At 38.0% G+C, this 23,517-nt stretch overlaps 1 protein-coding gene across 3 annotated transcripts in view; it reads right to left on the bottom strand.

Annotated features, from left to right (window-relative positions):
• Window positions 1-23,156, bottom strand: part of ABCD3 (ATP binding cassette subfamily D member 3) — a 70,804-nt gene extending 47,648 nt beyond the window's left edge. Inside the window, exons 1-3 of one of the 3 annotated variants that reach the window (XR_012130240.1) lie at window positions 22,721-23,155; window positions 7,042-7,078; window positions 502-600 (exon numbers count right to left, since the gene is read on the bottom strand). Coding sequence is in view for 2 of the 3 variants with exons in the window: in XM_036998134.2 (XP_036854029.1) it covers window positions 502-600; window positions 7,042-7,078; window positions 22,721-22,830 (246 nt within the window). In the remaining variant the exon portion in view is untranslated. Of the gene's footprint in view, window positions 1-501; window positions 601-7,041; window positions 7,079-22,720 lie in introns of all 3 variants that reach the window. The other 2 variants (XM_036998134.2, XM_017664712.3) reach the window with 2 other exon arrangements.
• Window positions 23,157-23,517: the final 361 nt, after the last annotated feature.

Raw genomic sequence — 23,517 nt, 5'->3', positions numbered from 1 at the left:
TTTTTTAATCATTAAAAGTAGTTATCAAATATAATGATCTTAATAAAAGGACAAAGGAAAAGATAATAAAGCTTACTCCTACAACAACTTTATTTCCTGAAAATACTTGAAAAATTCAGATAGCATTCTGGTTATCTTAAAAATACATTTAATAAACATATTCCATGTCAATGTGACTCATTAACATCTCAATAAAAAGATTTGTCATTTTGAATATAATCCTGTTTTTATTAATAGTATTTATAATAAAGCAATAGCATTCAGAGTAGCTGTACTGAAGTACTCCAGTATTTCACAAAAAACATTATAGCATAACATTTATAAACAAGAGAAAACTAATTAAGAACTGGCACTCAACATGGGTACCTGCACAAGAAAAATATTTAGTAGTCTTCACTACCTACATAGAAAACATTTGACCTGAGCATAACAAAAGCCTTATAACTGTACTGTTCTGCTCTCATGTAATCTTGAAAATCAAACACTTATCATATGACTCACCTCTTTACAAAACATTCTAGGAACCATAATTTTCAGAATCCGTGCGAGCCTTAAAAAAAACACTTTGTCCACCACAGCACGTTCTTTTTTTCCCTCTTTCTACATTAAAACAAAATAAAAAGCTTTTAAGAATGGTATAATAAATCTACAACAATAAAATCAAAGAACTATGTTTCATCTAAATCAATATAAACAAATATCAAGATGGATACTGCATTTACAGAGCACAGACTTGTACTTCTCTTCATATTCATACATGCTTTTATCAAAACCTGAGTAAGGAGCTCCAGAGCCATGGGACTACCTGAGAGAAGAACACCACAAGCAGAAGCAGCAGCAAGTATAAAACACCAAGGTGAAAGCCTGCTTAATGTGCTTGAGGAACAACACAACAGCCAGTCTGGCTGGGGCGGTAATCAAGAGAGAGTGTGGAAGACGAGGTCAGAGAGACACGTACTTACTGTTTATCACCCACTTTCTGATTAACAGCAGAATTTTTTAAAATCCTGAACAAGAATTTCCCTGATAGTAATTATACAGGAAGCTTTTAGATTCCTAGTTTTATCGTTTATCATTTCCAATATGCAATCTGCCAGTTCACTCTTTCTCATAAATTCAAAGACAGACAAGCTTCCTTCACTCACACAGCTCATACTTTATCTGGGGAAACAGATAAAAATAAACCAATAAGGTGAGGTCCAGAAAAAAGATGGTGGAGGGAAGGAAAGGTGGAAACCTCCTCCCAAAGACACATAAAAGAAGTAAATACAGCAAATACATCTCAACTTGAAAATGACTTGAAGACTGCAGAACAGACCACCTATACCTGAGGAAGAAGAGAAGTCCACATGGAAAAGGGTAAAGTGGCAGAACCGAGATCCAGATCTGGACCCAGACCCTCACCACTCCCCAGCCTACAGCCAGGAGAAAGGGGAACAGAGCGGGGAGGGTGGAGGAGCACAGCCAGGAGCCCTGCACACCTGGCCCCGGAGATCTGCTCCAGGAGCATGAACCCACATCACATTGGGTTCCAGTGATTAGTGGGGCTGGACACCAGGGACAGGTGGAACACTCCAGGAGGCTGAGGCTCCAGCCACTGTGAAGGCCAGGCATGCTCCGCCAGCCCTGAGACCCAAAGTAGAGTGGCAGTTTGAAAGTCTTGCCAGCAATGGGAGGGAGGCCAGCGGGATGAGGGTTAGATGGAAGTCTCTCCTCAGGAGAAAGGCAGGTGGAGGATGCCCCTCCAAGCCCTTCCTTGTCCCAAGAGATCAGGTACTGCCGGGAGGCCAGATGCTCCATTCCCCTTGCTGGCAACACAGCCCCAAGGATCTTCTCTGCATGCACTGTTTATATAATTAAGATAGACTATTACAGTAAGAAAGCTATCCCTGAACCTTTGGCAACAACAAAATTAAAGCCTACAATAAATACACACACACATACCTACATAAAAGAGAAATTCAATTACAACACTAAAGAAAACCATCAATAACAAGAGAAGAGTATAAGAGAGGAAGAGATGAACAGATAGGAGCTATAAAAAACAGCCAGAAAACAATTATTAAAATGGCAGTAAGTACATATCTATCAATAAACACCTAGACATGAATGGACTGAATGCAACAATCAAAAGACACAGAGTGGCAGAACGGATAAAGAACAAGACCCATCTATATGCTGCCTACAAGAGACTCATTTCAGACCCAAAGACATGCAGAGACTTAAAATGCAGGGATGGAAAAAGATACTCCATGCAAATAATAGGGAGAAAAAAGCAAGATTAGCAGTACCTATATCAGACAAAATTGATTTCAAAACAAAGTAACAAGACAAAAAAGTATATGATGTAATGGTAAAAGGCTCAGTCCCATAAGAGGATATAACTGACACAAATATCTATGTACCCAACATAGTAGAACCTAAATATGTAAAACAAATACTAACAGAATTAAAGGGGGAAACAGATTGCAACACATTCATTGAGGAAACTAACACACCACTCACATCAATAGACAGATCAACCAGACAGAAAATAAACAAGGAAACAGAAGAATTAAACAATACATTAGATTAAATGGACTTGACAGACATCTACAGAACAGTCCACCCAAAAGGAGCAGGGTATATTTTTCTCAAGTGTACATGGAATATTCTCCAGAACAGATCACATACTAGGCCACAAGAAGAGCCTCAATAAATTCAGAAAGACTGAAATTGCATCAAGCAGGTTCTCAGACCACAATGGTATGAAACTAGAAATAAATTACACAAAGAAAACAAAAAGCCTACAAATACATGGAGACTAAACATAATCAATGGATTAATGAACCAATTAAAATAGAAACCAAGCAATACATGGAGACAAATGAAAATAAAAACACAATGACCCAAAATCTGTGGGCTGCAGCAAAGGCAGTTCTAAAAGGAAAGTACATAGCAATACAGGCTTACCTCAAGAAACAAGAAGAATCCCAATAAACAGTCTAAAATCACAAAGAAACTAGAAAAAGAAGAATAAATGAAAACCCAAAGTCAGTAGAAGGAGGGATATAATAAAGATCAGAGCAGAAATAAACAAAATAGAGAAAAAAAAATCAATGAAATCAGAAGCTGGTTCCTTGCAAAAATAAACAAAATAGATAAATCCTAGCAAGACTTATCAAGAAATATCAAGAAAAAGAGAATGTACACACATAAATAGAATCTGAAACAAAGAAGGAATAATCACAATGGACACCACAGAAATACAAACAATTATTAGAGAATACTATGAAAATCTATATGCTAACAAACTGGACAACCTAGAAGAAATGGACAACTTCCTAGAAAAATACAACCTTCCAAGACTGACCCAGGAGGAAACAGAAAATCTGAACAGACCAATTACCAGCAATGAAATTGAATTGGTAATCAAAAAACTCCAAAAACACAAAATGCCAGGTCCAGATGGCTTCACAGCCAAATTCTATCAAACATTTATAGAAGAGCTAATACACATCCTTCTTAAGGTATTCCAAAAAGTACAAGAGGAAGGAATATTTCCAAACTCATTCTACGAGGCCAGCATCACTCTAATACCAAAAACAGACAGAGACACAACAAAAAAGAAAATTACAGACCAATATCCCTGATGAACATAGATGCAAAAATCCTCAAACAAATATTAGCAAACCAAACTCAAAAATACATCCCAAAGATCATACATCATGACCAAGTCAGATTTATTGCAGGGATGCAAGGATGGTACAATATTCATAAATCTGTCAGTATCATATACCACATTAACAAAAAGAAGGATAAAAACCATATGATCATCTCAACAGATGCTGAAAAAGCATTTGACAAAATTCAACATCAATTCATGATAAAAACCCTTAACAAAATGCATATAGAGGGTACTTACCTCAACATAATAAAGGTCATATATGACAAACCCATAGCCAACATCATCATACTTAATAGTAAAAAGCTGAAAGCTTTTCCTGTAGGATTGAGAACAAGACAAGGATGTCCACTCTCACCAGTTTTATTCAACATAGTACTGGAGGTCCTATTCACAGCAATCAGACAATACAAAGAGATAAAAGCCACTTAAATTGGTAAGGAAGAAGTTAAACTGTCACTATTTGCAGATGACACGATATTATACATACAAAACCTCAAAAACTAGTTCAGAATAACTGAATCCAGAAAAGTTGTAGGATACAAAATTAATACACAGAAATCTACTGCATTCCTATATACTAGCAACAAACTAGCAGAAAGAGAAATCAGGAAAACTCCATTTACACTTGCATCAAAAAGAATAAAATACCTAGGAATAAACCTAATAAAGGAGGTGAAAGACCTTTACTCTGAAAATTACAAGACACTTATGAGAGATATTAAAGAAGATACCAATAAATGGAAATGTGTCCCGTGCTCATGGACAGGAGGAATGAATATTGTCAAAATGGCCATCTTGCCCAAAGGAATTTACATATTCAGTGCAATCCCTATCAAAATACCAAAAGCATTCTTCATGAACTGGAATAGTTCTAGCATTCATATGGAAACACAAAGGACCCCAAACAGCCAAAGCAATCCTGAGAAAGAAAAACAAAGCTGGGGGGATTATGCTCCCTGACTTCAAGCTCTACTACAAAGCTACAGGAATCAAAACAATTTGGTACTGGCACAAGAACAGACCCATAGACCAACGGAACAGAATCGAGAGTCCAGATACAAACCCATTCATCTATGATCAATTAATATATGACAAAGGAGCCATGAATATACAATGGGGAAAAAACATCCTCTTCAACAGCTGGTGTTGACAAAACTGGACAGCTATATGTAAAAAAATGAAACTGGATTATTGTTTAACTACATATACAAAAGTAAACTTGAAAGGAATAAAAGACCTGGATGTAAGTCATGAAATCATAAGACTCTAAGAAGAAAACATAGGTAAAAATCTCTTAAATATATGCATGAGAAATTTTTCCTGGATACATCTCCTCAGACAAGGGGAACAAAACAAAAAATGAACAAGTGGGACTGCAACAAACTAAAAAGCTTCTGCACAGCAAAGGACACCATCAGCAGAACAAAAAGGCAACCTACAGTATGGGAGAATAAATTTGTAAATGACCCATCTAATAAGGGGTTAATATCTAAAATATATAAAGAACTCTTAAGCCTCAACAACCAAAAAACAACCCCATTAAAAACCGGGCAGAGGACGTGAAGAGACACTTCTTCAAAGAAGAAATACAAATGGCCAACAGGCACATGAAAATATGCTCCATATCACTAATCATCAGGGAAATGCAAATTAAAATCACAATGAAATATCACCTCACACCAGTCAGAATGGCCACTATCCAAAAGATAAACAACAAATGCTGGCGAGGATGCAGAGAAACGGGAACCCTGCAACACTGTTGGTGGCAATGTAAATTGGTGCAACCATTGTGGAAAGCAATCTGGAGGTTCCTCAAAAAACTAAAAATAGAAATACTATTTGACCCAGTAATTCCACTCCTAGGAACTTACCTGAAGAAAACAAAATCCCTGATTTGAAGATACATGCACCCCTATGTTTATTGCTGCACTATTTGCAACAGCCAAGATATGCAAGCAACCTAAATGTCCATCAGGAGATGAATGGATAAATAAGATGTCGTACATGTACATGACAGAATATTATTCAGCCATAAAAAGAAAAGAAATCCTGCCATCTGCAACAACATGGATGAATCTAGAGGGTATTATGCTCAGTGAAATAAGCCAAGCAGAAGAAAACTAGAGAGTATTATGCTAAGTGATAAGTCAGACAAAGAAAGACAAATAGTGTATGATTTCACTTACATGTGGAATCCAAAAACAAAATCAAATGAATAAAACAGAAATAGACTCATAGACACAGAGAACACACTGCTGGCTGCTATAGGGGAGGGGGTGAGGACATGGTGAAATACGTGAAGGGGGAAAATACTGTCTGATATTTTGATCTAGGTAATGGTTACATGAGTGTATACCCATGTCAAAATGCATGGGGCTATACACTAATATTTGTGCATTTTGTTGTACATACCTCTATAAAAATTTTTTCTAAATAAATAGACCTTGAAAATATTACCAGGAAAAAAACTAAAGATGAAAAAAAGAATCAAGCTAGATAGTGGTGATGGCCACACAACTCTGCGAATATAGTAAATCCACAGAATTGTACATTTAAATGGCTGGCTTTTATGATATATGAATTACATCTCAACAAAGCTGCTATTGAAAAAAAAGAAAAAATCAACTAATGAATAATATGTAGGGGATGTGTCAATCAAGCTGTTTTTCAGAAAGATACCAGAAAGTTATAATTTACCATAAACACTAACAGCAGTTATCGCTAAAGAAGTAAAAGCAATTTTTGGCTGAATTTTAGCAATATGTGTTCATATCAAGAGATGTAATCATGCTGACATAATTCCATGTTAGTCAAACCACGTCTGGACAACTACATTCTATTCTAAGCATAATGTCTACAGAAAACTAACTAGTACAGGCCCAGAAGAATATATACAGAATTGAAAAAGGATCAGAAACCATGTCATGTGAGAAACACTTGCAGGAATGAGGGCTGCTCAGCATAGGAAAAAAAAATACTTGGAAGATAAAACTATTTTCAAACAATATGAAAGTCTATTACAGAAAATAGAGCAGACTTGCCCTCTGTTGCTACAAAAGACAAAAATAGAGTCAATCACTAAGAGGGCAGAGGGGGGGAAGATTAATCTTATCATGGGCTAGAACTAATACAATTATGGCTGCTTCCTAAGATGCTGCATCAAATGAAGAGATTCCAATAAAAACTAGAAGAGTTCTATTTCAGAAAGAATTCCTACTGGATTCTTCTAATAATCCATCTCTAATATGTAGTGGATTAGAGATGATATTTAAGTTCCCTTCTAATTGTAAAATTCTATGATATTATCCTAATACAAGATTATATAATGGAATAGATGCATGAAATTCCAAAGAGAAGATGATTTGAAATTTTACCTCATTGTTCTGTAATGGTGGTTTTCCAGTTTTCTTACTGTAGAGAAAAAGAAAGGAGAGAACTTTATTTGAAAACTGTTCTCATCAAAAAATTATTTTCAGATATCCAAAAAATTTACCCAATTCTCCAAATGAGTTTCTTCTTCTTCATATATACAGAGATAGAATATATTAAATATATATTAGGTCCAGCTGCCTCTTACTAAGCATTAATTATAGAAAGTGCTCAATAAAATGTTAGCTACTACTATCATGTATCAAGCATTATGTGGTAAGTTCTGCATACACATACCCAGGCACTTATTTAACACATTCTACCATAGAGAGCTGGAGTCTACTTGTCCATCTGTGAAATAAGTTTGGCCACATGAACTGCTTTGGCCAGCAGGACATTAACAAACCAACACAAACAATGGCATGAAAAATATTTGTGCATTAAGCCCCTCTCTCTCGCTTCTGGGAAGGAGCAGGAATGAGCCATATGAGCAATTTCAGGTTAGTTGTCTAAAAGATGAAAGCCCATGTGTCATTCCCATGTTACAAATGAAAAAACTGGCATGGAAAAAGTACGATGCCCAAGGTTCATGCTACTCAAAGTAGTTAATAATCTGGCACTTGAACCCTGACTACTAATCAGGCTGCTTCTCTAAACATAATAACCAGGTTTAGGTTGTTTATTTAACACACTACCTTAATACCCTATGCTGCTATACAACATTGATCACATTTAAAATCTTGTTTGATGTATACTTCCTTGCAGTAAATTAGTTCTATGAGATCAGGAGCTATTGCAGGTTGGTTTCTCCAAAGTAGAGACGAAGTGATGTTTGGGGTAAAAAATGTTTACTGGGGATCACAGCTGTGAAAGGAAGGCAAAGAAAGCAAGATTGGATATAACTCAAAACTATGACGCAGGCCCAACCAAATATACTAACCAGGTGGGAAGCCCTGAAGCAAATACTGTCCATCAGAGTACTCTGTGATAGGTTGAAAGGGCTAGGTCTTTGTATCTCTTCCTTGCTCAGTGTGCAAATGCAGGCTAGCTCCATGGGGGTCATGACCTCAGGGCAGGTGGCTCTGCAGCTAAGGCAGACTCTAAGATGTGGGTAGAAGGGATTCCCTGGTGATCCAACTCCACACATCAAGACACTGAACACTTCTTTAAGGGGAACCTGGGTAGCACATTTCCATTTCTACTTCAGGGGTCATATATTCGTCAACCCTCCATGTTCAACATCTAGCTGGATCCAAGAATATGTAGAATGAATGCTTTCAGTAATAAGATGCAAGGCTAAAAAGCCAAACTTAACTACAATTCAGTAGATGCTCTTATTTTAAAAGTGCTTACGTTTACTATTGTTTCTCTTTTCAATTGTATTACAGGATTGCTCATCTGTTTTAAGATTTTTATGAGGCTGTAAAACTGTTGCAGAAACTATATATATATGTACAGGCATGCCCAATTAATTATGAGCAACCTTTTATAAGGCTTTCTAAATTCCTCTTTCTAAAGAATTCTTTGATGTTTCCCACAGATGTTCTCAATTTTGAAAATACTAGCTATAGAAATGTATATAGACCATTTAGGTTAGATGAGAACAGCACAGTAGAATCTTATTTAATGGATTACATTTTTTCACTTGAAATGTCCTACTGAAGACTTTAGAGAAGTTAATTACTTCCAAAAATATGATCTACTAGTATGCAGATTCAAGTCTAAAATATATTCAGTATTTTCCTTGTTTTGATTTTTACCCTATGAAACTTTAAAAAGGTTCCACAACCGGTATGTCTTCTACTCTTGTGTATTCCCTTTGGCTATTGAAAATATTAATTTATCAGTTAAAGTACATTAAAATAAAGGTATTCAATATATCAAAGTCTATTACTGATAGCACACTAATGGCATGGTATCTGTAATATCTACAACAATCACTAAATGTCAGTTGTCTTACTACATTTCAGGGAATAACACACTGAAAGTATTTTTAGTTATAAATTTCGTGACTATGTGAATCATGACCACTTATATAACCAGTTATGCCAACAGTGATATAATGTTCAGTCAGGAGCTGCTCATCTATTTTCTTCTTGTTCAATTAATCAGCATACATTTCAAAATATGACAGCAGTCCCTGCACCTATCTTTTCATTGCCTGCCCAACTGCCCTGCCTGAGCAGAGGTACAGAAAAGAGAATCTCAGAACTAGGACAAGACATGGAAAAACAACTTCGTTGCTAGAGTTACATAAAAGAAACAGAAAAAATACAATATTAAATACACATATTACTGACAAGATAGACAACTTACAAAAGTGAATGGTCAAGAATCATTCAAATATTCACTAATTACTTATATGCCAGGCACTATTCTACATCAGCATTTCTCAAACTTGTAGTCTTAGGATCCCAAAAAACTATGAATATTTATCATATGGAAATTCAACTTCAGATATTTTTAAATTTTTATTCATTTAAAGATAATACACATATTACACGTTAAATAAAATTTTTATAAAAATAGCTATGTATGACAGAGGATTAAAGATGGTGGTATGAGAGGTGAGACAGAGGCTTCCTCCTAAAACTGCATGTAATATGAAAATATAATTAATAAAACTAATCCTGAGAGAGCAAAAGGAAAGAGGACTGTACCAGACTGCATACACCTGGAGAAAAGAGCAGACCTCACAGAACAGGGTAATGTACCAAAGCTGTGGCCCGGCAGGACCCAGGCCCTTCCCCCACCCCAGCTCACCAGCCGGAGGAAGAGAAATTGAGCAGGGAGGGAGTGGAGGCCTGGGACTGCTGAATACCTAACTCCGGAGATCTGCTCTGGGAGCACAAACATACATTTCATGATGCTTTCATGATACTCTCATGATTATGGGGTTGGAAAGCTAAGAGAGGCAGAATTCCTGGAGAGACTGAGATTCCAGCTGCTGTGGAAAGCAGGGATCCTTATCTGGCTGCTCTGGGACAAAAACTTACACTTGTGTGCTCGGCCCACTGGTTCAGGCAGTGAAGACAGGCATAGCAGTCAGGAAGCAGGAAACAGCTCTTTCCTCCACCCAGGCACCAATCCCACTCCCCTGTGACCCCCAACATTGCCTCAAGGGGCTGAGCAGCTCCAGAGAGTAGAGCTTCTCGAGACTAGAGGGCGCCATACACAAATATGAAACGCCAAAGGAACCTGGTACAGAGTAAAATTAATATAACCCCTGAGAAAGATGACATGGACCTCATGATTCTTCCTGAAAGGGAGTTCAAAATGACAATCATTAACATGCTAATGGAGGTACGGAAAGACATTCAAGAACTCAAGAATGAATTCCAGTCGGAGACCCAATCGTTGAGGAGCACAATGGAGGGTATTAAAAGCAGGTTGGATATGGTGGAGGAGATGATAAATGAAATAGAAACTAGAGAAGAATACAAAGAAGCTGAGGCACAGAGAGAAAAAAGGATCTCTAAGAGTGAAAGAATATTGAGAGAACTGTGTGACCAATCCAAATGGAACAATATTCGCATTATAGGGGTACCAGAAGAAGAAGAGAGAGAGAAAGGGACAGAAAGTGTCTTTGAGGAGGTAATTGCTGAGAACTTCCCCAGTCTGGGGAAGGAGATAGTCTCTCAGGCCATAAGATCCACAGATCTCCTAACACAAGGGACCCAAGGAAGACAACACCAAGACATATAGTAATTAAAATGGCAAAGATGAAGGACAGACTGTTAAAAGCAGCCAGAGAGAGAAATTAGATCACATACAAAGGAAAGCCCATCAGGCTAACATCAGACTTCTCAGCAGAAACCTTACAAGCCAGGAGAGAGTGGCATGATGTATTTAATACAATGAAGCAGAAGGACCTGGAACCAAGATTACTTTATCAGGCAAGATTATCATTTAAATTTGAGGAAGGGATTAAACAATTTCCAGATAAGCAAAAGCTGAGATAATTTACTTCCCACAAACGATCTCTACAGTCTATTTTGGAGGGACTGCTATAAATGGAAGTGTTCCTAAGGTTTAATAGCCATCACCAGAGGTAATAAAACCACAGTAAAGAAAGTAGAACAGCTAATTACTAAGCAAATGCAAAATTAAATTAACTATCCCCAAAGTCAATCAAGGGACAAAGAGTACAGAATATGACACCTAATATATAAAGAATGGAGGAGGAAGAAAAAAGGAGGAGAAAAAGAAAAGAATCCTTAGATTGTGCTTGTAATAGCATATTAAGTGAGTTAAGTTAGACTCCCAGATAGTAAGGAAGTTAACCTTAAACCTTTGGTAACCATGAATCTAAAGTCTGCAATGGCAATAAGTACATACCCATCGATAATCACCCTAAATGTAAATGGTCTGAATGCACCAATCAAAAGACAGAGTCACTGAATGGATAAAAAAAACAAGACCCAACTATATGCTGCCTACAAGAGATTCACTTTAAACCCAAAGACATACACAGACTAAAAGTGAAGGGATGGAAAAAGATATTTCATACAACTAACAGAGAGAAAAAAGCAGGTGTTGCAGTACTAGTATCAGTCAAAATAGACTTCAAAACAAAGAAAGTCACAAGACACAAAGAAGGACATTACATAACGATAAAGGGGTCAATCCAACAAGAAGATATAACCATTATAAACATCTATGCTCCCAACACAGGAGCACCTACATATGTGAAACAAATACTAACAGATTTAAAAGGGGAAATAGAAGGCAATGCATTCATTCTAGGAGACTTCAACACTCCACTCACTCCAAAGGACAGATCAACCAGACAGAAAATAAGTAAGGACAAAGAGGAACTGAGCAACACATTAGAACAGATGGACCTAACAGACATCTACAAAACTCTCCACCCAAAAGCAGCAGAATACACATTCTTCTCAAGTGCACATGGAACATTTTGAAGAATAGATGATATACTTGGCCACAAAAAGAGCCTCAGTAAATTCAAAAAGACTGAAATTGTACCAGTTTCTCAGACCACAAAGGTATGAAACTAGAAATAAATTACACAAAGAAAATAAAAAATCCCACAAACACATGGAGGCTTCACAACATGCTCCTAAATAACCAATGGATCAGTGACCAAATAAAAACAGACATCAAGCAATATATGGAGACAAATGACAACAATAATTCAACACCGCAAAAATCTGTGGGATGCAGCCAAGGCCATGCTAAGAGGAAAGCATATTGCAATACAGGCCTACCTCAGGAAAGAAGAACAATCCCATATGAGCAGTCTAAACTCACAATTAATGAAACTAGAAAAAGAAGAACAAATGAGGCTCAAAGTCAGTAGAGGGAGGGACATAATAAAGATTAGAGCAGAAATAAATAAAATCGAGAAGAAAAAAACAATAGAAAGAATCAATGAAAGCAAGAGCTGGTTCAAGAAAATAAACAAAATAGATAAACCCCTAGCCAGATGTATCAAGAAAAAAAGAGAATCTACACACATAAACATATTCAGAAATGAGAAAGGAAAAATCACTACAGACACCACAGAAATACAAAGAATTATTAGAGAATACTATGAAAAATTATATGCTAACAAACTGGATAATCTAGAAGAAATGGACAAGTTTCTAGAAAAATACAACCTTCCAAGACTGACCAAGGAAGAAACAGAAAATCTGAACAGATCCATTACAGGCAACGAAATTGAACTGGTAATCAAAAAACTACCTAAGAACAAAACCCTGGACCAGATGGCTTTACCGCTGAGTTTTATCAAACATTCAGTGAAGACTTAATACCCATCCTCCTTAAAGTTTTCCAATGAGTAGAAGAGGGAATACTTGCAAACTCATTCTATAAGGCCAGCATCACTCTAATACCAAAACCAGGTAAACACACTACAAAAAAAGAAAATTAGAGACCAATCCCTGATGAACACACATCCAAAAATAATCAACAAAATATTAGCAAACCGAATTCAAAAATAGATCAAAAAGATCATCCATCATGATCAAGTAGGATTTATTCCAGGGATGCAAGGATGGTACAACATTTGAAAATCCATCAACATCATCCACCACATCAACAAAAAGGAGAAAAACCACATGATCATCTCCATAGATGCTGAAAAAGCATTTGACAAAATTCAACATCCATTCATGATAAAAACTCTCAACAAAATGGGTATAGAGGGCAAGTACCTCAACACAATAAAGACCATATATAACAAACCCACAGCCAACAGCGAGAAGCTGAAAGCCTTTCCTTTAAGATCGGGAACAAGGCAAGGATGCCCACTCTCTCCACTTTTATTCAACATAGTTTTGGAGGTCCTAGCCACGGCAATCAGACAACAAAAGAAATAAAAAGCATCCAAATTGGCAAGGAAGAAGTCAAACGGTCACTGTTTGTAGATGACACGATATTGTACATAAAAAAACCCTAAAGAATCTACTCCAGAACTACTAGATCTAATATCTGAATTCAGCAAAGTTGCAGGATACAAACTTAAAACACAGAAATCTGTTGCATTCCTATACTAATGATGAACTAGCAAAAAGTGAAATCACTCACAATCGCATCAAAAAGAATAAAACACCTAGGAATAAACCTAACCAAGGAAGTGAAAGACTATACCCTGAAAATTATAAGACACTCCTAAGAGAAATTAAAGAGGATACTAATAAATGGAAATTCATCCCATGTTAATGGATAGAAAGAATTAATATTGTCAAAATGACCATCCAGCCTAAAGCAATCTAATGATTCAATACAATCCCTATCAAAATACCAACAGCATTCATCAACGAACTAGAACAAATCATTTTAAAATTCATATGGAACCACAAAAGACCCCAAATAGCCAAAGCAATCCTGAGAAGGAAGAATAAAGCTGGGGGGATTATGCTCCCCAACTTCAAGCTCTACTACAAAGCCATGGTAATCAAGACAATTTGGTATGGACACAAGAACAGAACAATAGACCAATGGACAAGACAGAGAGCCCAGATATAAACCCAACCATATATGGTCAATTAATATATGATAAAGGAACCATGGATATACAATGGGGAAATGACAGCCCCTTCAACAACTGGTGTTGGCAAACTGCACTGCTACATGTAAGAGAATGTAACCGGATTATTGTCTAACTCCATACACAAAAATAAACTCAAAATGGATCAAAGACCTGAATGTAAGTCATGAAACCATAAAACTCTTAGAAGAAAATACAGGCAAAATTCTCCTGAATATAAACATGAACAACTTCTTCATGAACATATCTCCACGGGCAAGAGAAATAAAAGCAAAAATGAACAAGTGGGACTACATCAACCTTAAAAGCTTCTGTACAGCACAGGACACCTTGAGGTCAAATGGCTTCCTATAGTATGGGAGAATATATTTGTAAACCACTTATCCAACAAGGGATTAACACCCAAAATATATAAAGAGCTCACATGCCTCAACACCCAAAAAGCAAATAACCCAATTAAAAAATGGATGGAGGATATGAACAGACAATTCTCCAAAGAAGAAATTCAGATGGCCAACAGGCACATGAAAAGATGCTCCACATCACTAATCATCAGGGAAATGCTAATTAAAACCACAATGAGATATCACCACACACCAGTTAGGATGGCCAACATCCACAAGACAGACAACAACAAATGCTGGTGAGGATGCAGAGAAAGGGGAACCCTCCTACACTGATGGTGGGAATGTAAACTAATTCAACCATTGTGGAAAGCAATATGAAGGTTCCTCAAAAACTAAAAATAGAAATAAAATTTGACCCAGGAATTCCACTCCTAGGTATTTACCCAAAGAACACAAGTTCTCAGATTCAAAAAGACACATGCACCCCTATGTTTATTGCAGTACTATTTACAATAGCCAAGATATGGAAGCAACCTAAGTGTCCATCAATAGATGAATGGATAAAGAAGCTGTGGTACATATACACAATGGAATATTATTCAGCCATAAGAAACAAACAAATCCTACCATTTCCAACAACATGGATGGAGCTAGAGGGTATTATGCTCAGTGAAATAAGTCAGGCAGAGAGAGACAAATACCAAATGATTTCCCTCATTTGTGGAATATAACAACAAAGCAAAACCAAAGGAACAAAACAGCAGCAGACTCACAGACTCCAAGAAGGGACTAGCGGTTACCAAAGGGGAGGGGTGTGGGAGAGCCTGCGGCGAGGGATGGAGAAGGGGATTGAGGGGTATTATGATTAGCACACGTGGTGTGGGAGGGTCATGGGGAAGACAGTGTAGCACAGAGAAGACAAGTAGTGACTGTGGCATCTTACTAGGCTGATGGACAGTGACTGCAATGGGGTATGGGGGGGACTTGATAATATGGGGAATGTAGCAACCATATTGTTTTTCTTGTGAAACATTCTTAAGAGTGTATATCAATGATACCTTAATAAAAAATTTAAAAATTTAGAAAAGATGCTTTAAATAATGACAGGCAGTGACATACATATACAACATGCTGATTAAACTGAATTTTTACTTACCTACAGAAGTTGCTGCACTCCCCCTAGTGCTTTTATTTTTAATGCCAACAGGTAACTTATTAAGCACAAAGTAAATGACAAAGTGCACAATTATGTCTATAGTGTTATGGTACCATAATAATGCCTACATCTATTGACAAATATCAAATTAGCTAATTATGCTTTGATGGGCTTTATTTTAAATTTTATGCTTTATTAATTTAATTGCATTAATTCAGGACTGCTAATCTAGCAAAAGGATAGCAAGTGCATGTTTAAGAAAAAAACCTTTTAGCACACTCACTACAGTTTTACTTAAAAAGGCTTCTAACTAACCATCTTAACATGCATAAAAGTTCCCACTGAAGAGCACAACCATCAGCTATCCAAAGCATTTTATTCTTACACTCATGGGAGACTATATTCTTTACAGAGATGCTTAAAACAGAAGTGATTTCCTCCTAAAAAGAGTGTTATGACGAATGCCATGTTCTTAAGCTACAGCCTAATGCCTAATCTTCTGACATTCCATAAAATCATTCCAAAAGAAATAACAATAGAGAAATACAACAGCCATTTTGCAGAAAATTTAATTTGCTATATACAATTTCAGAGAAAACTGCAAAGAGCCTATCTTTCTTTTTCATGATTCCAGCTTACATTTTATTGCAACAGATTAGAAGATGATGGTATTTTTCAGGTTATGGATGAGATTAATGTTGAACCTAGGAAATCACAATTGATCTAAATGGACAGGACGGCATAAGCACTTAAAGGAAAGTGGTAAAAATTGTAGGAGCAGGCAGGATTTCACCAAAAAGTCATTTCAGATCAAACTTATTCTCTTCTCTGAAGGGATATTGAAAAATCTATATACTTAAGTTTATCATGCTCCAAAGGATTTGATGATGGACCAGATGAGGGGTTCTCCACCTTTTCCATGTAGAGAGACCAATTCCACACATAATTCTAGGGTCTCATCTTCACAACTCCATGACCAGAAAAGAATGGTCCTTCCACAACAGCTCCAGCAGAAACATCTCAAAGTAGGATTCTGACTGGCCCAGTATGGATCAGATGCCTAATCCTATTGTCAGAGAGCCAGGTCATTATTAGAAGGAAAGTTGTAAAAAAGCGCTAGGTAAGTTAAAGATGAGAACCAATACAACACCCAAAGGGTATCAAGTAATTGAAAGGTTAGACTGATCTAAATACACTGTTCTGTATTTAGTCCTGTCCAAAAATTTAATTGGGAAAATATACAGAAGGAATACTAATTAAATATGTAGGATCAAAAAAAAAATTTTCAGGGAAGAAGTGATGTGCCCCAAGATAAGTGTAAATACTTGCACCCAAGTTTAAAAAAAAAAATCAAACACAAGTTGATGAAAGGAAAGGGAAAACAACTGTGTAAGCTAAACATGAATGAAGGACACAGACTGTCATAAAAGTGCATACACATGAGTGAAGGACACAGACTGTCATAAAAATGCATACAGCCTCACCTACTTTAACAAAACCTTAGGATCTACAAAGCAGGCAGCAGCCCATTCCACTCTGTCAGTCAGACCACACGTAGAATAATGAATTCCATTTCGGACCTCTTCTTTAAGAGGTGAAGAAATAATGAGTATCATATTCAGGAAGCAGGAACTGAAAATATACAGAGGCCTGAAACCCACGTCACATAAAAATAACTGAAACACTTCTAACTCTGAAAGTAAATTATTCTACCAATTCAAAAAGGCTTCTTTAGGGAGATGTTCTTGGGCACATTTGAGAATTTTTAGGAAGACTCAATAGTTTTTGAGAACCTACCAAAGGGCTGTTTCACTATTCTTTTAGTTTTCTTGTAGCAAGCATGAGGAGAGCTAAAGCTATCTTTTATTTATAGAGCTTTGTTCCTGTTACACAGAGTTAAGACATCTTCTCATTTAATCTTCACAACTACTTAGGTAAGAAAATACTATTATTTCTGTTCTACAGATGAAAAAACAGAGGATCAAAGAGGTTGAGTAAATTGACCAAGGTCAAAGATCTAACAAATAGCTGAGTAAAACTGAAACTCATACCTAACTCCAAAGACTATGCCAACCTGCCTCCATAATAAAATCAAGTTGCTGCATATAAAAATGTACATTCTTGCCAATTAAAGTAACCTTGAAACATTACTTTAGATATATACCTCTAAAGTACATATCTCAGCATGGTGAACAGCTTAAAATGAAGACATTCTTTTACTTACAAGTTCCTTGGCCATCCCCACTGTTGGAAATTTGTTGACTATTTTTCCCTCAGCCTCAGCCCTGTGGTGTGTGGCTGGGTCTTTTATTTATTCCCACAACTTTCCTATGTACTTCAAACTTAGCTTTCTTTTCTGAGATCTGCTCCTTTCAGAAAATCAAAGCCCTAGAAGGGGCTGCTTTACTTTTCTCAATTTCAAAGGCCCACTAAAGTACAAGCATGAGCCAGGTGAGGGGCTGGAGCTGTATGAGACCCTTAGGATGAACCATCAGTGGATGTTATGGCCCCATTTGGATGCTCAGAATAAAAAGGGGATGCTTAAGCAACCACAGATGAAGAAGACTTTAACGGATTTGCCAAGAAAAGCAACTATGTACTGAAACCAACTGATGCAGATCAGGTCCAGAAATAGTATTCTGGTCAAGATTTAAGTGGAATCTAAAAGAGCAGAAACAAAGAAGTGAAGTAAAGCATGACTAAGAGAAACACAAGCTCCCTGAAACTCCTCAGAAATATTCGGGGGAGTTAACTGTGTTCCCACCATCTACAGACTGGGGCTTTAAAAAGGACAAAGGATCATCCCATAAGCAGGTGGACTTGACTACATCCTGATGTCTGACAGCTAGATCACACCCAGTCAAGCAATTAATAGATAATACAAGGCAGGCATCTAAATTGGTGCTTCAGAAGGTTAAAAAGGGAGGATGATCATCAGTGAGATCATCAAGAGTTGTTAAATAATACTGCACAGAAGGAGTGATCTTCACCTAACCCTTAAAGGATAAGGGTTGAATAACAGAGGGTACAGAGAGAGACTGATTCCAGGTATGGGTAATATGAGCAAAGCTCCAAAACCAGGAATGAGTGTGGGATGTTCAGAGGATAGTACGGAGCGTGGCCTATTTGGACCAGAGTACTCACTGGCAGACAATGGCATATAAGATCAGCCAGGTAAGATGAGACGAGATGGAGGCAAGGCTCTGAAGCCCAGGATGAGAAATCTGAACTTTGACGAGCATTCACACGAAGGCAAGGAAACTGCTTTGTTCTGGTTTTGGTTTTTGGTTTTTCTTTAAGATCGTAAAATACTTCGGCAATGTAGACAGGTCCCTTTCCCCGTCTTCTAAAACTGGCCCGCAGACTTCCCATTACTCAATTCATGTTATGAATCCTCAGGTACACAACTATCACTTCTATGAAGATAATGTCTCTATTCATGTTTGTACTGGTTCCACATTTTCAACTGCCTGTCAGTTAGCCTTAAAAGTTCTTAATCATCCTACCTCATCTGTCCACAGGATACTGAGTATCCTGTGACATGTGCAAACTCGGAATTGAAAAATGACTTGGTCCATGCCCTCAAGAAACTCAAAAAGTCTGACGTAGTACAATGCAGAGTGGTAACTACAAGACCACAGGAATGCTTAGAGTATCAAAAGAGCAGAGGACAACATCTGTTTGGAGATCCGGAAAAGACAGAAAACATCTACGAGAAAGTGTTGCCTGAACTGAGTCTTGAAGGGAAAATAAACATCAAAGGGTGATGAAAAATGATAGGGATACCAGTAATTACAATCAGACTGCAAAGCCTGGGAAGAACCTGTCATACTCAGACTGTTTAGCCCATATGGCTAGATGAGTAGAAGTAGTAGTAGTAAAGGACCAGATCATGAACACCTTCCTCTCATACTAAGAATTTTGTATTTTAGAATAGCTGAAAGAATTTAGTGAAGGAATAACATGATCATATTTGTGTTTCTTGAAAAGTACCCTGGTGGCAGTGGAAGACGGAATGTAAAGGCATTGCAAAGCTTCTTAACATAAAATGTGATAAAAATATGATAAAGGCTAATATTAACATTCAATTTATCATCATTTATTCATTCTTACCCCCCCTTTCTAGTCTTAGTTCATATCCTTCATAAAGCCTTCCCTAACTCTTCCCAAACACATTAATCTTTCCTTTCTCAGAATTTCTAAGGCGTATCTGTGTACTTCATTTGTCATCATCATACACTTTAAACTAATATGCACTTAAATTCCTTCCTCCTAACAAGAATATAAGCTCCCTGAGAAAAGATGTCATTTTTTTAAATGTATGTGTAATACATACACACCTCTCCATCCGATAGCACCTAGCACAATTATACAACATTCTGAAACAGATACTTCCTTTGAACTGAAATGGTCTCCTTTATCCAGGAGTAAAAAGATTCCACTATTCCCCATAAATAATAAACAAAATAAGATGTATGATTAGGCAAAGCTAAGGTGAAAACATAGTACAGTGGTGGTGGGGAATGAATACAACAGAACTTTCTGGGGAGAGAAAAATGTTCGAATAGGGATGTTACACTATTGTACACATTTATTTTTAAAATGTATAAGATTTATACAGTTCAATATATATAAATTTAATCTAAAGACCCATAAATAAAGGGTGGGAAGCAAGGAGCTACAGATGAAACAAGAAAGGCAGAATGATGATGGTACCTCTTTGGTAAAGTGTATAGAGGATTCACTATTATTCTAATTACTTTGAATTATGTGTGAAATTTCCCATAATAAAAAGTCATACATATGATTTAACTAATGAAAAAATTTCATTAACAAAACTAAAAAAAAACTCAGAATGTTAAATGACTCATTCTTCTAAAGTTTGAAAATAATGTTACAAAGTTACAAAGTAACTTTTAAAATGGTTATACTAGCTCCATTACATATCTGATTCTAGGGAATATCTTTTAAGACAAACCTACTGTTCGCATAGTTGAAAAAAGGCCAAACCACCATAGGTTCCTCAATGAAGCACCAGAGCATAAAATTAGTCCTGTTACCAACGATACCCCCAAAAACCCTGCAAAATGTAAAGTTAGAATTTTCTCATCTTCAAACTGTGCAGCTAGAGTCTGAAAGACATCCAGAAGTTTCTGGAAATGTAACACCTACAAAGTTAGATTCAACACCATTCTCAATAGTTTTAAAATAATTCAATCATTTTATCTCAGTAATGAAAACTTCATGTTAATCTGCTTATAATTTGCATTCTCCTCCCACGAAGTATTTAATGTATGAAACATTTTCTTATGCCAATGCAAAAGATTAACAATCATTTGTTAATCACAATCTTTTTGTTCAGTTAATTAACTTGCATAATTTAATCCCCCCAATGTTTACAAAACTTCTTAAAGATTTTTAAGCATTTTACAATATGAATAAACACCTAAGTTATCTGAAAAGATTATTATTAGATATTAGATAGACTGTTTTGCTACTATTGCCCATTAGATTATTTAAAACTTTCCTTACTCAATAATCTCGTTTTATAACTCAGCAGCTCACTGCAGATGTGAGGGATGATTACACAGGTAAGTTCAACTTGTGAAAATTCTTCAAGCGCTACACTTATGTGTACTTTTCTCTTTGTGTGTAATACTCCAGTAAAGCAAAGTTTTTTTTAAAAAAATCATATAAGAAATCCAGAGCTGTTAGGGCTGTCCTCAAATCCCCTCTCCCATACTGAAAACACCTGTTCTATATGCACTGAAACATTCCCTGCAAAAATGTAATTCAAAGTTATTTTATAGCATTTAACATTTTCCTTTGGCATATTCCCAGATAACAAATAACATTCATTTGCAACAGGGAGCCAGGAAAGCATACAATCCAATTAGGAAAAAATAAAATCGTACTTTTCAGAATAAATCATTTTAAAAGCAAATTAAATTTTAAAAAGTGAACAGGTACTGTATTGTCCAGACAAAGATGAACATCATTTTCAACGGTGTTAATCAGACTTAGGAAGAAAAAGAAAGACCATTGCTTCAGACCTTATTAAGATAAGGAAGATAGGAGAAAGGAGAAAGTAAGAACTTCATGGAAAGGAAGGCTCCTGGTCAGCGTTTTGGTCCGAAGTCTACTACTAATCAGACATTTTAGGCAAATCAGGAACAGGAGGTAACAGTACGTGCCCAAACAGATGAATGAAATAAAATGCCTGAGACCAGTATGCCAAGATTTAACGTGAAATATCTAATGACTGGCAAGAATGCTTGGGAAGTAACCTTTTCTCATTCGTTTGCGGAAGACAAATATCTCCCAGCAGATAAAAAATGTTTGTAATCTGATTTATAAATCTAAACACGAAAATTCTCTCGAGGGGGTCCCAGTGGAGTGTAATCAAAAAACAATCTTGATCCTCACCGGAAACATTCTGACCTTCTACCTACAAAGCCAGGGGCAGGTACCTTGCCCTCCAAGCGGGCCACACAGCCTTTCTGGATAAAATGCCAGGACGTTCGCTGACCTACTGCAAGCGGACACCACTCCATAAAGCAACTCTGCCAAAGGACCCTGTATAATTCACAATAACCATCCTCGCGACTTTCAAGAGCAACTACTAGGGAATTGTGCCAAACCTCGTCCAACTGACTTAGACAAGAGGCTCCAGCCTAGCGAGTCAAATTACCATCCTCAAATCACGCATACACGTCCACAAAGCAAATCCACGGTCTGTCCGGAGATGAGAGGACAAAACTTAGAACATGCTCAGAAAGTTAATACAAAAAGAAGGTGGTTTAATTTTGCTCATGTGAAGCCTTCATAAGATTGTATATCGATACCTTAATTTAAAAAAAAAAAAGGTTTGTGGAGTGGGGAGGGGGCCACAACCTCGGGGCAGAGGCACAGGTTTGCTAGCGGGCGCAGGGGAGATTCGCACCCCCGGGGACCGCGCGAGGGGCCGGACAGGCCAGGGGGACGCAAGGAGCTCGGCAGTCGCCGGCGCGGCAAGGTGACCCGCACACCCTGACACTGAGCCTGGCAGCAGACGCGGCCGGTCCTCTCTGCCTGACCCCGCAGGGCAGAGGGCCCCCGACGGCAGCCAGGCGAGATGCGGGAGGGCGCTCGGGCCGGGAAGGCGGAGTGGCCACCGGCCTTCTTACCCGTGCAGGCCGAGGGCGCGGCGACGCTTGTGGAGCAGACAGAGCAACAGAAGCGCGGCCCCCGCCAGCGACGAGTTTCGCGCCGTCAGGTACTTGCTGAAGGCCGCCATGGCACCGCCTGGGTGAGCGAGGCAGAGAAGGGGAGCCGGCGGCGACTGCCTTAGTGCAGGAAGCGCAGGGGAGACTGGGAGCAGAGGGTAGCGCGGAGGAGGGCGGTGCCGGCCGCGCAGGACCGCCCCTGGAGCGCGCCGCAGACCACCTAGGGCTTCGGCTGGGCGGGAGCGCGCGCTGGCGCCACGGAGGCCGGAACAGCTCCGGAATTCGCTCTGCGCAAGCGCCGATCCCCGCGAAGACCCTGTAACTGTGCGCGTGGAGTCGCTGCGGGTTGTCGTTCTGCAGCTCCTCACTTCTCCGAACTTGGTGGCTGTCCCTCCCTCACCCCTACTCCCACCTCCGCACACCCACACCCAGGCTTTCACAAGAACTGGAAAAGCGTGCCTGGCCTGCGCTGGGGATTTAGTGGGACCTGCCACTCCACCCCCACTCCGCTGTGGAGGGCTGTTACCATCCTCTTAAAGGAGCCCACGGAGCTGCCCCATCACAGAGCACTCACAAAACTGAGGGCACTGTCACCGTTTAGATGAAAACCCAACAGTCGGAGACTAGGAAGAGATGTACGGAAATGTGGGAAGGATGTCTACAAATTAAAAACCTTTTTCCAAGCCAGTAGTTTTCCAAACGTGGGTTATAAACTTTAGGGGATTGTGAAATTAGTTTGGTGGATAGAGAGCCCACTT

This window comes from Manis javanica, chromosome 4 (assembly GCF_040802235.1).
Source record: "Manis javanica isolate MJ-LG chromosome 4, MJ_LKY, whole genome shotgun sequence".
NCBI classification, from domain to species: Eukaryota; Metazoa; Chordata; class Mammalia; order Pholidota; family Manidae; genus Manis; species Manis javanica.
Note: the sequence above shows the minus strand (reverse complement) of the source record. Positions and strands in the feature narration are given on the sequence as shown.